The following is a 15,169-nucleotide window of genomic DNA, read 5'->3' on the forward strand; positions in this document are numbered from 1 at the left end:
CTCCCAGCATGGCCTTTGCAGGGCCTCACGCCCTCACAGGGCTGCTCGCCGTGCTGCTGCGTAAGAGACTGCAAAATGCCAGTTGCGCTATGAACAGGCTCTTCACAGTTTGTATTGCCAACCCTTTAGCTGCCATCTAAGGCGGCAGCAGGTTGGCTGGTGAAGGGGATGGAGAACCAGTCTTAGGAGGAGCGGCTGAGGCACCTGGGGGTGTTCAGCCTGGAGAAGAGGAGGCTGAGGGGAGACCTTATTGCTCTCTACAACCACCTGAAAGGAGAGTGTGGAGAGGAGGGAGCTGGGCTCTGCTCCCCAGTGACAGGGACAGGACAGGGGGAATGGCCTCAAGATCTGCCAGGGGAGGGTCAGACTGGACACCAGGAAGAAATGTTTCACATAAGGGTCATTGGGCCCTGTCAGAGGCTGCCCGGGGAGGGGGGGAGTCCCCATCCCTGGAGGGGTTTAAAAGACGGGCAGACAGGTGCTCAGGTTTAGAGGCAGATGGAATGGTTGGACTCGATGATCCAAGAGGTCTTTTCCAACCTACTGGTTCTATGACTCAAAGCAGATTGGGTGAACGCATCCAGCCCATGGCAAAACCCCCCAACCGCCTTAGGGCTGCGACACCTCTCGCCCCCCCCGCCTCTCCCGCACTCACTGGCGGAGCAGAGACCCGCGGCGCTGCGGGGCGCTCCCGGCGGGACCCCCGCGGCGGGGGGTGGGACCGGACGATCTTTACGGTCCCTTCCAACCCGAGCCATCCTATGACGGTCGGAGCCCGCGGAGCTGCGCCCCCCGGGGCCGGGCGGGGCGGGGCGGGGGGAGGCGGCTCGGCCGCGGCGCGGGGCGGGAGCGCCGCTCGGCTCCGGGCGCTCCATGAGCCGCGGCGGGGACGGGGGGGCTCGGCGCTGCGCTCGCTGCCCGCGGCCGGGATGTGACTTGCGGCGGGCGGACAGAGCTGCCCCGCCGCCCGCGGCGGCCCCAGGGTGAGCGACGGGGGGAGCGAGCGGGGAGCGAGCGGGAGAGGGGGACGAGCGAACGGACAAAAGAAGAGAGGCGCGATGGACACCGAGGAGGAGGCTGAAGGCGGATTAAGGAGAGGAGGCGGCTGCGCACCGGCTCGCGGGGAGGGGGTTGCCGGGCTTCGCGCACGAACGGGGGGGGCGGCGGTAACGGGGTTCGGGGCGCTGCACCCCGCTCGCTGCTGCCTAGAGCCCGGGGGCACCGGGGACGGAGCTCGGGCGCAGCGGTCCCGGGGCTCCGTGCTCCGGGGGCAGCGGTACCGGGCTCCGTGCGTCGCTCCCTGCTCGGCCGGAGCTCGGGGGCAGCGGTCCCGGGGCTCGGTGCGGTGCTCCGGGGTTCGGGCGCAGCGGTACCAGGCTCGGTGCTCCGGGGGCAGCGGTCCCGGGCTCGGTGCAGTGCTCCGCGGTTCGGGCGCAGCGGTCCCGGGCTCGGTGCGTCGCTCCCTGCTCGGCTGGAGCTCGGGGGCAGCGGTACCGGGCTCGGTGCAGTGTTCCGGAGCTCGGGGGCAGCGGTCCCGGGGCTCGGTGCGGTGCCCCGGGGCTGGAGCAGAGCCTTTCCATCGGCCCTGGCTGCTGCCCCCGGTCCCGGGGCGCCGGGAGCCCCCGAGCGGCCGTGCAGCATCTCGCCCGATCTCGGTCTCGCCTCTCCGCAAAGCCAACCGGCGATAGGATTTAGCACTTATGTGTACCCTTTGTTTACACCTGCCCGATCGTTTATCCCCAGGCTAACAGGATTTGCTGCGCGCTAACCCCCGCGGCTGCTCCCGCTGCTCCGCGGGCTGTGCCGGAGCGCCAACGGGCTGAGAGTCCGCGAAGAAAAACGCCCATCGCTGCCACCGATTACTGCCAGCACTGTAATGGACATCAGGCATTGTAGTCAAAAGTACAGAGGCACGGGACGCGTGCAGGACCTGACTGGAGCTAAACATTAGAAAGATCATTTCATGTTATATTCAGCATTGCAAAGTATTTCTAAACGAAAACGGTGCTTTTTCTATGTGCATTTTGGAGTGAGGCTGTACAGAGCATGATAGGCATTATTCTACTACAGGGATCACGGCTCTGGTTTTGCACGCAAAGCAGAATTGCACTATTAATTATTATTCTGGAAATACATCCCTTGAGTAGTCTGATCGCGGCTTGGCTGGTGCTGCCCTGGTCCCAGTCCTGCAGCTCGTTCTTCAGCTCTGCTCAGAAGCAGCTGGCAGAGATCCTGTGTTGTGATTAATTCCTCACTCAGTAGCATCTCCACAACGCTTCGTGGTGGGGGCGGTTTTCTTTTGGAAATTGTCGAGTGAACCAGTATTCTGCTTATGTGTGACAGAGCAGGTTACTATTTGTGCTACTATTGCTTTTATTTACTAGATTGTTTTCCCTCTTTGCGATTGGATGCCTCTTCCTGTATCAGTCGATTAACATTAGGGCTCTAAAAAGGGGAACAGATAATGCACCTAACCAGGAATAGCCTAACTGAAATCTTTGCATGGTTACAGATTTATTCTGTAGCACTATACAGCAGTATATTTTTGACCAGATAAGAGAGATTTGCAATCTCTGGTCAGGAGACTTTAGCTGTTGAAAGCCTCATTGATTTTTAACTGTAACAACTTTTTGATGACAACTGTGAGATTTTGTTTCTGCTTAGTTGCTTGTAATTGTACTTCACACCCGCCGGGGTAGCTTTGTGTCTGACATTTCTGTAGTGGTTCTACACCAGATAACGCAGGGGGCTTCACTCCGTTGTCATTGTGAACGGGTTTTGAACCAAAAATTGAGGACTGGATTTGTAAATTGTCCTGCTAGTTTACTGCTTTTCCTGAAACGTCTGTGGCTTATTAATTCACCTAAAGTACTTTGCAGTTGCTCTGAATTCAGGTATGTTGACTTAACTGTTTGTAATGAAATATAACTTTGGAGGGGGATCTGGGAACAACAGCACAACCAAAAAATCCCAAGTTGATTTTCTTCTGTATGAACAGTTCATTCAGCTGTGTGCGGGATATATCAGTGCCACTTACTATATCTGTGCTGGAATGTTTCTGTGACATTTCTGTATTACTATTGCTGTGGCTCTCTGGTAATAGTAGAAGTGAAGTGCCAGTCAAATCGAGCGCTATTGTTATTACCATGAGGTTGCATAACTTTGCTAAGAGCTAATTGAGACATAAAGAGATAAAAAGACTACTCTCCCACAGTTACTGATTTCGGTAACTACAGGGGATAACACACGGACCGGGGTGTTGAGACACACAGGACTCTGCCATTCTACCCACGGCACAGGCTTGAGAAAGACACTATATTAATAAAACCCCCATATCAATATCTTTTTCTTTTCAAATGGAACTTTTCTAGTTTTCCCTTTCATGTATTGAATCTATGGTTTCAACTAAAGCTGTGGTATTCCCTCGCCACACTTGTATGTTGGAATGCAGTGTTTTCCCTTGGCTGTGCAGCGCTCTGAGCTGGTGCTGAGTACCACTGCTAGTAAGAGGATTTTGGCTCGAAGGGGTTGATTATTAACCTTGCCAGTTTTTACTTAGTCAGGCAGAAAGACGGGTAAACAGGTTGCAAACATGGCTATATCGGTAGCAGCGGCGGGGAAGAGATTCCTTGGAAGCCCTGCTTGCAAGCTTTGGTGTGGACAGGATCCCCTGTTTGGTGAGACTTACTGGTATTTGGTAGGAAGATGATTTCACGCCAGTACCTGTCAGCAGCCCTAGAGGTTTCTTGGTCAGTGCTAGAGCTGTCTAGGGGCTTTCTAAGAGAACCACTGTTCATTCCAGCAGCTCTCCCAAAAGTAATTTCACAGATTGAAGAAACTTGGGAAAACTCTTGAGTTGAAGATCTTGGCATTTCTGAATGTATATTTTGTCTGAATCCTCGGTGTATTTTGTCAGAGCTTAAGTCCCCCTTCCAAAAGAAGCTACTTCTTCCTGGAGAGGGAAATACTCAAAATTCATTAACCCTCTCTCCCCCTGCCAAACACCTCCAAATAGGAAGAGGAAACAAATCATGGGTTGACAGTATGACTGCTTACCCTTGCAGCACCATCTCCATGGAAACAGACTGTCCTAGAATAGCTCAATCACATGAGGGTTACATGACATGAATAAAGTAACCAGAAAACTGGAAAAAAAATCTTAGAACCGGAGATATTTGCACTCAATTCATTACCCCCCAGGTTTTTGGAGAGTAGCTAATAAGCAAAGCTACTATTGAAACCAATTTAGTAGATCCATATCATAATTTGGAAGTGATAGGATAGTGGAAGATTAACATGATCCTCACTTAATTTTACTTTATTGTTTCCAGTTCGGGAGACAATTAAAATGAATTTTAGGTAATTTTTCACATGACCTCCTGCTTCTTGAAATTGATACCAGTGGTTTGCAGTATTGCCTTATTAGATTCTAGTGGATTTCCTCCCTTTGTATCAGCAGGCACTGATTGCTTCACACTTCTTAGGACATCTTGGATATTCTAAAGAGTAAAGGCACAAGTTGAAGTAAGAACCACCTCTGCATAGAAGGGATTGCAAAATTACCGTCGGAATGTTTCCTTCTAGTTAATTATGTACTCACAGGGCAAGGAGATTTATTGAGCGTAACCGTACTCTATATAAAAATGAATATATTTCACTGATGATTAATTTTCTGCCTGTAAAGTCAGTGTTTTTAATGTGAGCGTTGTGACAGTCATTGAGAAACCTGTTATACAAATCAGATATAAACAAGTAAATATTCTACCAATTCACTGTGAAGTAAATAACAGCTAGGTAGAAAAAAAAATCATTAGTCATTAGCTGCAGGTCATTGCATCGTTAGAACATCGGAGCGCTTCCAACAGTGCAAGGATACAGTAATTTCAATGGGCAGGCAAAGATCATTGATTACCCTTTTCCTGTTTGTCCAGTCTCAGCTCACATTATTTGTCACAGCTTCCACTTCTGAGATGGAAGTTTTGTAATAAACGTTTGTGTCTGCTCTATGAATGAAGACCATAAAGTCATTACACATTTGCTGTTTTGGTGCCTCTAATAGGAAACGGCATAATTTCCATCATCTGTCTCCTGGCAGAGGCTGAAAACGGGCATTGGTCGTTACTCAGTGAAAGGGGAATGAACGTTAGTTTGAAGATCTTGATCCTCAGGATTTACCTTTGATCATTACGCAGCTGTAACGGACAGGAAGTCAACTCATCGTTCTCTGCTGTAAGAGACTCTGTGGTGTCTTAGACAGTCTATGTAAATAGTTTTTGTATTGGTTATTACTGATCATGTTCAACACAACAACATTGCACCATTACTTTAAATCATTTTCAATTCGAATTCAACTTTCAATGTTTTCATTCAATGCTTCTCTGATTTATGAAGTATATTTAGACAGTGTCTAACTTCCAAGTGAGCTACTGATAGTTTCTCTGCTTCTTGCTTTATATCTTAAACACCTCATGTGAGCTGTATGACTAACATTATTGCCTGTTTTATGGTGCTTTCCTTCTGTATGGCCATACCGTCCAAGTGGAAGTCTTACTCTGAACGTTTTCATGCAAGTGAAGGTTAACAGCGTCAGGTTTCATATGCAGTACACGCAGTGTTTACTTCAGACTGCCCTTACAGGCAGCGATCACTGGGGCAGACTCTTCACTTAAAGGTTATGTTTTTAACAATCTCCTTTGCCCTGCTTTCCTTAATAAAAGCAAGTGCCGTGACGTACATCTTTTTAAAGCACCTAACCCATGTTCTTCCTAAAACTTAAGTTGGGATCCATCCAGGCTTTTGGTCCTGGTGGTCCAGAGGGATGTGCTGTTTTCCTAGAGAGTTTACCATTGTTCACTGTCTGGTTGGGGAAAATGATGCTCTGTTTGTTGTCGTTTGTTTCCTTTGAATGGCTTTAGACTTGCTAAGAAGCACAATGAGTCCTTCATTTATAATTAGTTGATTGATGACACTGCATGTGTGCTCCATTGATAGAGAATATGGGATTTCTCTAGACAACCACTCCCATTTGCAAATGCAGTCAAATACCTGGGCTTTGGGCAAGGATGAAAGGAGTGAATATTGTGACTGTCTATTGACCAAACATGAAAACAAGATTTTCCTTTTTAAAAAAAGGCACAAATGTTTATTTCCTTGAGACTGCTCTATTCTTAAAGAGGTTTTGACTCTGTGAAAAAGTCTAATTTTGATACAACTTACACTTGAATCAGGCCCCATGCAATCTACACATACTTTAAGCGCCTGAATTTGAACAATAAAGTACTGTAGATAATGTATTATTTTGGATATGTAATTTCTGTGTTCTGGAGTGTTGGCAAGGACAGTGTTTGGAAATGTTGTTTTCAATCTGTGCAAACACACAAATGAGTCAGTTTGCGTTCTGAGTACAACAGGCAAAAGCAGCTTTTGGGGAGGGCAGCAAAGAGGACGAGGGGCAGGCTATGCCAGCTGCAAATCCAGTGCAAAAAAACAGTAATTGTGGGCTATTGAAACAGGCTGCACTTCCAATTGCGGCGAAATCCTCCAAAGTGAACTGTAGCTAAACAAACATGTATTTTCTTGTCTCCAACAGAAAAATGAGAACCTATCCAGCTATTGGTTTCTTCCTCCTCTTCGTGATCAGCTATGGCTCTTCTGAAAACTCAAGTACGTCCAGAGGGTGTGGACTGGATCTTCTCCCTCAGTACGTTTACCTGTGCGACCTGGATGCCATTTGGGGGATAGTTGTGGAGGCGGTGGCGGGGGCAGGCGTGCTGACCACCTTACTGCTGATGCTGATTTTGCTGGTGAGGCTGCCCTTCATCAAGGAGAAGGAGAAGAAGAGCCCCCTGGGAATGCACTTCCTCTTTCTTTTTGGGACTCTTGGACTGTTTGGGCTGACGTTTGCTTTCATCATACAGGAAGATGAAATGGTGTGCTCTACCCGAAGATTTCTATGGGGAGTTATCTTTGCTTTGTGCTTCTCGTGCTTGCTAGCTCAAGCCTGGAGACTTCGCAGACTAGTTCGACATGGGAAGAGTCCTTCTGGCTGGCATCTAGCTGGGGTGGCAATCTGCCTGATGCTCGTTCAGGTCATTATTGCAACCGAGTGGTTAATACTGACGATTGTCAGAGATAAAAAGTTGGCCTGCAGCTACGAACCAATGGATTTTGCTATGGCTTTGATTTATGTTATGTTCCTGATGGTATTTACCATGGGATTTTCTCTTTTCACTCTCTGTGGAAAGTTTAAGAAATGGAAGAAAAACGGAGTATGCCTCATTGTAACGCTTTTCTTTTCCATTCTGATTTGGGTAGCCTGGCTGACTATGTACCTCTTTGGTAACGCTGAGCTGAAGAGAAGAGACAAATGGAGTGATCCCACTCTTGCTATTGCACTGGTGTCCAGTGGTTGGGTGTTTATTATCTTTCATGCCATCCCAGAGGTCCACTGTACCATCCTTCCATCGCAGCAGGAAAACACTCCCAATTATTTTGATACTTCACAGCCAAGGATGCGTGAAACTGCTTTTGAGGAAGATATACAGCTTCCTCGGAGCTACATGGAAAATAAAGCCTTTTCAATGGACGAACATAATGCAGGTAAGAATTTACTATAGAGGACTATATTTTTCTGTAGTGGCAAAGAAAATAATCTGTATGAGACACTTTTCAACAAGGGTCATTACAAATGGTGTATTTTGTACACTAGGTGTTGTTCCCTTTTACAATTTTCATTATGATATCTCCTGTTGGGGGTTAAAAAGTGAAAAAATGCAGTATAGGAAATTCTGCTTGTTTTTTCATTGGAAAACTGAACAATTTCAAATGCAAAGTCAACACTGAAGCCAAAAAAATTCACTGTGGGGGGAGAAAACAGCCTCTATTTTAAAATAGTTTAAATGACATTTTTTGTCATTATCAGTTAACAACACTTACTATGAAATATTTTCTAAAAACCTAAGAAAAGTCAAGTAAGTGCTCGATGTTAAAGTGCTTCAGCCTCTTGAACAACAAAATAATTATTATTAATTATATTTCCATTAAAATGACATTTAGTGCCACTTTATGACACTGGAGGGGAATGCAGAGTGGTGTACAGACAAGTTCAAAGACAGTCTTTGTTCCAAAGGCTTTAATGTCTGGAGATAATATGCAGAGATAGAAGTTTCAAGGTAATGTGTCGCTCCTCTTGTCATAGCTGCTTGGTGACTGAGCAACACAGGTGACACATCATTAAAATTTAAAATTTGCAATTAAAAGGTTTTTGAGTGATTACTGAAAGGGCCAGCAACAACCGGTTGCTTAAGAGATCCAGCCCGTTGCTGAATGCCTAACCAGCATCAGCCAATACACAGGGATGCTGATGTGACCAGCAGTGGACAGCATGAGCCTGAGGGCGTTCTGCGGCGCAGGTGCAGTCTGCTGCTGTCCCACAGCTGGATAAAGGGTTTCTTTATTAGTCACACTGCTCCTTCTTCACTGAAATTGAGAAGAGGACTTTGGTATCCAAGCCAATAGTTGTCACTTTGTTTTGGCAGGCCGCAAGAGAAGGCTTGGGGTAATTTGTCCAGGCACTTTACCTTCCTATTTATCTTTATGTATCTTTGACTTCCCCTGGGTTTGATGTTTCCTTGGGTATGAATCAGACACGGAGGAAAGCAGCGCTCTTGTTGCATGCACTGCAGGGTCAGGCAGGGGTTTATCTTTTAAGTGTTTTAGCAGGAACTTTAAAGGTCGTCTTCTAGTATGGAAGCTTTGAACAGAACGGAGTTAAGTTCTCTGAGTATATACCTAGGGCAGTGGTAAAACAAACAATCGTGTGGATAAAAGCAGGGTTCTTTTGGTTTTGGATTTTTACTGCCCTTCATCCCCCATCACCACAATTTCATAGTAAGGTAACTGCAGTTGCTTCGGCGGAGCTACTTGTCACTAAGGCAGATCTAAGAAAAGCATTTGATCTTTCACTCTGCAGTATTCCCACTCATGCATACATTTTAAAAGAGAACTGGAAGCTCCTTTTTGATCTAATCATTCAGTGATTAAGGTTTTAGTGAAATAAATAGACGTAGGATAGCCATAAAATCCATGTAATGTCTAGTATAGTGCAATTTATGTTCTGTTATAATCTGTCTGAATCTATGCAGTGCAATACAAAATAGATTTCCTTATCTGATGCTCGTATTAATATTTTCCATAATAAATGCATGTCATTCCTATTCCTATGGCATGTGGGAGAAGGACGCATACCTTTGGAATAAATCACAACAGATTCATTACTCCTTTGCAGCAGTTCTTTAAGTACAGACTTATGACAACACGATTTGGAAACAAAACTCGCTAGTATGGTAGAGACTTAAAGTAAATACAGGTAATAATATTCATGTATTATGGCTGCTGAAGTGTTAATATAAGTCAGATCACTGTACTGATGCTTGTCAGTGGTTAAGCACCTGGAATTTATTAGCAGTTGGCTCTCTGCAGGTATGTAGAGAATGTTGTCTTCTTTTATTCATGTAATTAACCTCAATTCAAGAATTCATCATTAAGAGCTTAGAAATTAAAGGAAGGGTACTTTCTTCAATTACACTTAAGAATTATTTTTAAGACTATAAGACTGGCTAGTTGTAAAATTTTGGAAGACATGATAAACGGAAAACACCTCGTAGCTCCCTGACTGTAATATTTGTTTTAGTAAGTAGTTAGATTTAAATGGAAAACATGCTTGGATAAACATGTTTTCCATTAATTGCTGTTATTTCCATTAATACCTGTATGAAGTAATTTAGTAATTTTGCCCCTTTTTTCCTTTCTCTGTTTTTAAAGATTTTAAGCACCATTTTCAGAATCTGAACAACCTTTAAACTGTAGGTTCAAACAGGGGATGTTCTCCTAGATTCCCTTTTTCTTAGTAAAATGTAGATCAGAGTTATACAGAATGAGTTATTCTGTTCCAGGAATATCATTAAGCATTATTAAAGCAAAAGTATTTTCGAGTCAATGAAACATCATTTAAACAACATCTACTACAGGACAGCACGTGGCAGTTGTTTCTGCATTTAAATCTTGTTCCACACAGTGAAAGGATCCTAAACCCTGGCAGCCTTAAAGTCGATGTGGAAATTCTTCTAAACTCCAGCTCATTCACGATCTCAGCTGGAGTGCGTAGAATTGTGATTTGTATTAAATCTAAAAGAAATTCTTGCCCCAGGTGCCTGAACTGGGCGTGTTTCTGTTCCCCAGCTCTCAGATGAGTACTGCCCCTTGGAACCACGCAAGTTGCAGGCATAAATGAGCTCTGTTCCATGGCCACATCGGAATTCAGCGAAGCCATTATGTACTCGCAAAGTAGAAAGAGAGTTTGGATGTGCCAGTCCCTGGACTGGTTTGGAGAGAAAGTGGCATATCCCTACCTATGCACGTCCCGCTCAGAATATACATATGGAATCCAAACTTGTGCTAAAATGAATGGAGGGGCAGATGTATTTCTGGTATAAACGTTCAGAAGGACAAACGGTATCATCACTTTTGCTTCAGTCATTTGCTACGTTTAAGCCATTGGAAAGCAGTATTTACTTCATATTTCCAGTTTCTCAGAGTAAATATAATCAGAAACATCTGGAAAATCCTTATACGCTACTCATGCTGAAGTAATGCTCAGGGGGTTTGAGAGCATGCTTACTGGCTCGAGCAGTGTTTTGGATCCCTGACCTCCGAGTTTGATAGAAAGGAAAACGTCATGTTATTTTACTTAACCCCACAGTATCCAGACCAATACAAGTAAGCACTTTGATGTATTTCGTGCAATGCATTTTGCAAAGGTTTGGTGACTGAAAACACTTAACTGTATTGAAATGAGACTAAGAAAACTTCAGAAATTGGGTTCCAATGTATTTTTTCCCATTCCACATCAGTTAATTTCATGTAACACTTACTCTCCTGAGATCCTTTAACTACTATATAAGAAAAACTACTGTTCAAAAGTAGTATGAAAACTCATATGGCGGCATGAAAGTTAAAATCAATGGCAGAGTTCCCCATAACTTAACTGAAAGCAAGATAATTCTGAGATTTCAAAGGAGATGCAGAGCAGTTATTGTGTTCCTAAGAATAATCTCTCTTTTTCTAAACGCAGCGCTAAGAACGGCAGGATTTCGAAATGGCAGTTTGGGAAGCCGACCTAGTGCTCCTTTTAGAAGCAATGTTTATCAGCCAACTGAGATGGCAGTTGTGCTGAATGGTGGGACTGTAAGTATTAAAATGTGATCATTTAAGAAATCTTTTATATGCACTGATGTATACAACCACTACTAATTGAAAAAATTGCTTTTAGCTTATTCACAGCAGGGGGAAAGCTATAAATGAAAACCTGGGCAGCAAGTATGCATGTAATGCTTCCTTTCCTTCTAGAAAAGATGTAATTAGAAAGTATCTTGCATTCCTCTGCTTGGCTTTTTACATTTTGCAGTGTAGCTTTAGAGAGTCTACATACTCAATGGCCCTTTCAAATTAAATTTGTCTTAAGGCATTTAACGTAATTATTAAGTGACACGATATCTAACCTGATTTTTTTCCAAGCTGATGCAAGTCATACAAATGTTTACAGGCCAGTATGTTACTTGAAATAAGAGTCATTGTTGCAGGTAGCGGTGGTCTCTCACGCATTTTCCATTTTCTTGAAAAATATAATTCTTTGTAAGTTACAGATCTGTACATCTCTGGGAATGTGATTAATGAAAGAGGAATATAGAACATTTTAATAATAGCATTGATTTTTCTTTCTCAGACAATAGTTTGGCATGCTGTTCTTTGATAGGCCTGGTTTGCTGCAGCCTGGTCATTGTAAGAATGGCTTAGTGATCTGATGCCAAACAGACTTTCTAAATGTTTTTCACAAGACGCATAATTTGCACTTGAAGACATCTCATATAGCTGGCATACTGTTGTAAAAGAATAATTTTCATTCCCATATTTTTCATGCATACCTACATGCTCATAGGTAGATTTTTACTCATGTGAGCTGGGTTTTCTTTATTTTGAATCATGAGCTGATTCCATAACTCAGCCTCTACATTTACAGCCAAATAACATGAACTGATTGCAGGTCTCTTTGGTTTTAAGTAAGCAAATTTTTGGTTGATTTTTAGTGAACAAGAGACTAGATATGAGGACGCTGCTGTGTGGGTAAGACAGTGGGAAGCATATCAACTTGAATAAAATGAAAAAGCTTATGCTTTGCTGTCAGTAATGAATAACATCCTGATGTTTGGATTCATTAATGCCTGATGCTTGGATTCTTCTGTGCCTGTGTTTTCCGATACCAGAATATGCAGCTCAGGGAAAAGGCAGTTTAAGGATGAGAAGATAGAGAATTTGGTTTGAGGTTTTTTGTTTGTTTTGTATTGTTTTGAGGTTGATGCAAAGCTTAATGGAGAACATCAGATAGTAAAACACACCATTAATGTGTATATATATAGTCATTGTTTTTATGGAGATGTAAATGTACTGTATGGGTGGAAGATGAGTCTTTTTGTGTCACTTTGCACTGGAATGACTGTCTGGAAAGCTGTCATGTACCTGTAGCCTGATAACACTGATATTTGAACAAGGCTAGACCTCTCAGTTACGGGTTTATTATCCTTATTTCCAGATACCAACTGCTCCACCAAGTTACACTGGACGACACCTATGGTGAATGGCTGTAGGCTGTAGAGAATCAAAATCCTTGTTGCAGATGTTGTTCCCTGGCAGTGTGTCTTTGAGGGAGGAATCCATAAGAAAACCAGAACAAAGCAACAAAGCATCCAGGAACTTTCGAAATCCTACAGAGGATTTTGTCAAAATGTGAACACCATTTAAATGATATTTGCAAAACCAAAATTGTAAACCTGAAGCTGAATCTAACTTAAAATAAAAGTAGGCACACTTTAAATTGGAAGAGGGGATATCTTATTCTGAGATGCAAGATATTCTCGTCTGTAACCAGTGTGCGAGGCAAGCCTGTTTTTGTTGGTTGCCAGTTGCTTGCAAAATACCCTCCTCTCACTTAAGTCATGTTGCCACAAGAGATTGCCACTACAGTGCGAAAACATGCAGGATTTCTTCCCATTTTGCTCCTCTTCCCTTCATTTCAAATGTCATGAGAAGTACCTTGTTTGCTTCATTATCTAGCTGTACTGTACAGTCACAGAGCATCGTGTGTAGTCGAGCATTGTCACTCTGTGGCAACTAAATCACCATGACGCTGCAGGCTGGCACTCTTCTCTTTGAAAAGCTGCAGTAGGAAACGCAGTTCTGGAGGAATGAAAGGTCTGTGTATGTTTCATGTGAGTTCTGGAGTTTCTTGAGGCAGAAAGAAAAAGCATAGGTCCAGTGCAGAGGCAGCTCTCCTCGGCCACATGGGATCGATCCTTGTTTTTCCAGCCTCAGACTTGGGGTGCAAGCAGAGCCACGCGCTCTCGTGTCTCCTACAGACAAAGCCATTTAGTAACACGTTGGAGGGACATGCTCGTGTGAAAACTTAGCTGGAGAGAGGATGTGACTTGAGTTTGCCAGAAGGATTTGCTTGTGCTGGTGGAATAAAGGCAGCCCACGGTACCACCCAAGGCAGCCTGTGCTGTTGGGCTGATCTCGTCCAGCAGGAAGGTGGTGGCAGCTGGGAAGCACTGACCTCCCACCTGGCAGGAGAGACTTGGGCAGCAGATAGGGTCAAGGCCTCCCTTTCTGATCCTGTTCCTATGAGTAGTCCCCTTGACTGCAGTTGTTTGTGCATTTAAATGTGGTTGTGTGTTTTGGTGCCTAGCTATTAGAATCTCCATGCTGGAGGTGGTTTGTTGTTGTTTTGGGGTTTTTAAGATGGTTTATTCCCTACTTCTCCCCGTCCCCTCCACTTTTTTTGAGTTGATACAAGGCAGACTTTCTCAAAGCTTTTTATCTTTGTTTTCTCCAGGTTATTTAAAAGGTTCCCATTGCCCATTGTTTGTGCCATGTTTTTTCATTATGTTTAAGTAATCATTCCTTTATTTAACATTTAATACATATCGGACATTGAAAACATCATTGTATCCTCACTGTTTGGCCAATGTTAATCTTAGCTTTCCTCAATACTAAAAGCTTATTGTTTTTACTTGAGGGCATAGGAGATGCATAACGATTAAACTTTGCATATGCTGTAATAAAAATATATATTTTCAAACTAAAAAAGAATAATGTACAAATAACTGAATAGTTTAGTAGCTTCACAGAAAGAAGTTACTTGCTGTATACTGCAAAAGAAAGACAAGCTTTTTATTTTTCAAGTCTTCCTGATCCTTCATGTACCTCCGTTTCTACTGAATTAGGAACCTAGTCCTGCAGACTTGTACTCCCATGAGTAGTCCCATCAACACCAGTAGGTCTACGTGCAGGTACCAAGGCTGCAAGACCAGTCCCTAAGTGTTGCACACAGATACAAATGTATGTATATATATATATATGGAAAAATATATATTGCTGTTCTTGCCATGATCATCTTATGGGGTTTCATTTCAAAGCCCTTCTCTTTCAGAAGCAATGTTTTTCTGTCATGCATGAGTAAGAGAGCATGTTAGCTCCCCCCTGCCCTTCCCTCCTCGAGGCAAAGGAGGCATGTGCTTGTTTTAGGGATTGCTTATTTTATTTTGTAAGTAACTAGATGGCCTTAGTAATCAAGTAGGGTGGGGTGGATATTGCATGCTATCCAGTGACTTAGAAATACATTTTGCTTGTTTTAAAGAAAGCTTTGATCAAATAAGATAGTACTATTTAAGATAATGATAGTTACCCAGAAGGTACACCATTTGGAACAATTCAAAAAAACCTATTACCATCATTTGCCTGCAGAATTTTGCTCTTAAAAAACAATTAAAAACCTTCTAAAACTTGATCATAAAAAACATATAAGATGACCATGGCATAAATGGTAGGACAGCTTTACTTTCTAAAAGTTTATCATGCTACAACCAAGATTTATGAATTTAATACATATTTTACAGACCTTGGACAAAATAGTTCTCTTAAACAAAATTTCTTTCTTTTTCTAGATGTGACTGAATTGATAAGTAGAGTTCCCAATCCTGCTCCTGATGAAGTTATTTGGAATTTGAGGCCTTGTGAAAGATATGGGCAGATCCTACAAACTGTTACTCACATGACT

The 15,169-nt window shown here is 43.4% G+C and overlaps 1 protein-coding gene across 2 annotated transcripts; it reads left to right on the forward strand.

The window, feature by feature from the left end:
• Nucleotides 1-834: 834 nt before the first annotated feature.
• Nucleotides 835-14,931, forward strand: GPRC5B (G protein-coupled receptor class C group 5 member B). Of its 2 annotated transcripts, none has more exons than XM_054080368.1 (4): nt 835-983; nt 6,590-7,599; nt 11,132-11,244; nt 12,647-14,931. In XM_054080368.1, exons 1-4 carry the CDS (start codon nt 874-876, stop codon nt 12,689-12,691), a joined length of 1,278 nt encoding a protein of 425 aa, XP_053936343.1. In that variant the 5' UTR covers nt 835-873; the 3' UTR covers nt 12,692-14,931. The 2 variants fall into 2 exon arrangements, with proteins under 2 accessions (XP_053936343.1, XP_053936344.1); XM_054080369.1 differs by lacking the exon at nt 835-983 and adding an exon at nt 2,942-5,229.
• The last annotated feature ends 238 nt before the right edge of the window (nt 14,932-15,169 follow it).

This window comes from Cuculus canorus, chromosome 15 (genome assembly GCF_017976375.1).
Source record: "Cuculus canorus isolate bCucCan1 chromosome 15, bCucCan1.pri, whole genome shotgun sequence".
Lineage (NCBI taxonomy): Eukaryota > Metazoa > Chordata > Aves > Cuculiformes > Cuculidae > Cuculus > Cuculus canorus.

What these genes read in the sequence shown, in the direction of transcription:
- GPRC5B (XM_054080368.1), top strand. Translation starts at nt 874, where the DNA reads ATGAGCCGCGGCGGGGACGGGGGGGCTCGGCGCTGCGCTCGCTGCCCG. An exon ending in AATGGACGAACATAATGCAG is followed by an intron (nt 7,600 to 11,131) that starts GTAAGAATTTAC and finishes TTCTAAACGCAG; the next exon opens with CGCTAAGAACGGCAGGATTT. An exon ending in TTGTGCTGAATGGTGGGACT is followed by an intron (nt 11,245 to 12,646) that starts GTAAGTATTAAA and finishes CCTTATTTCCAG; the next exon opens with ATACCAACTGCTCCACCAAG.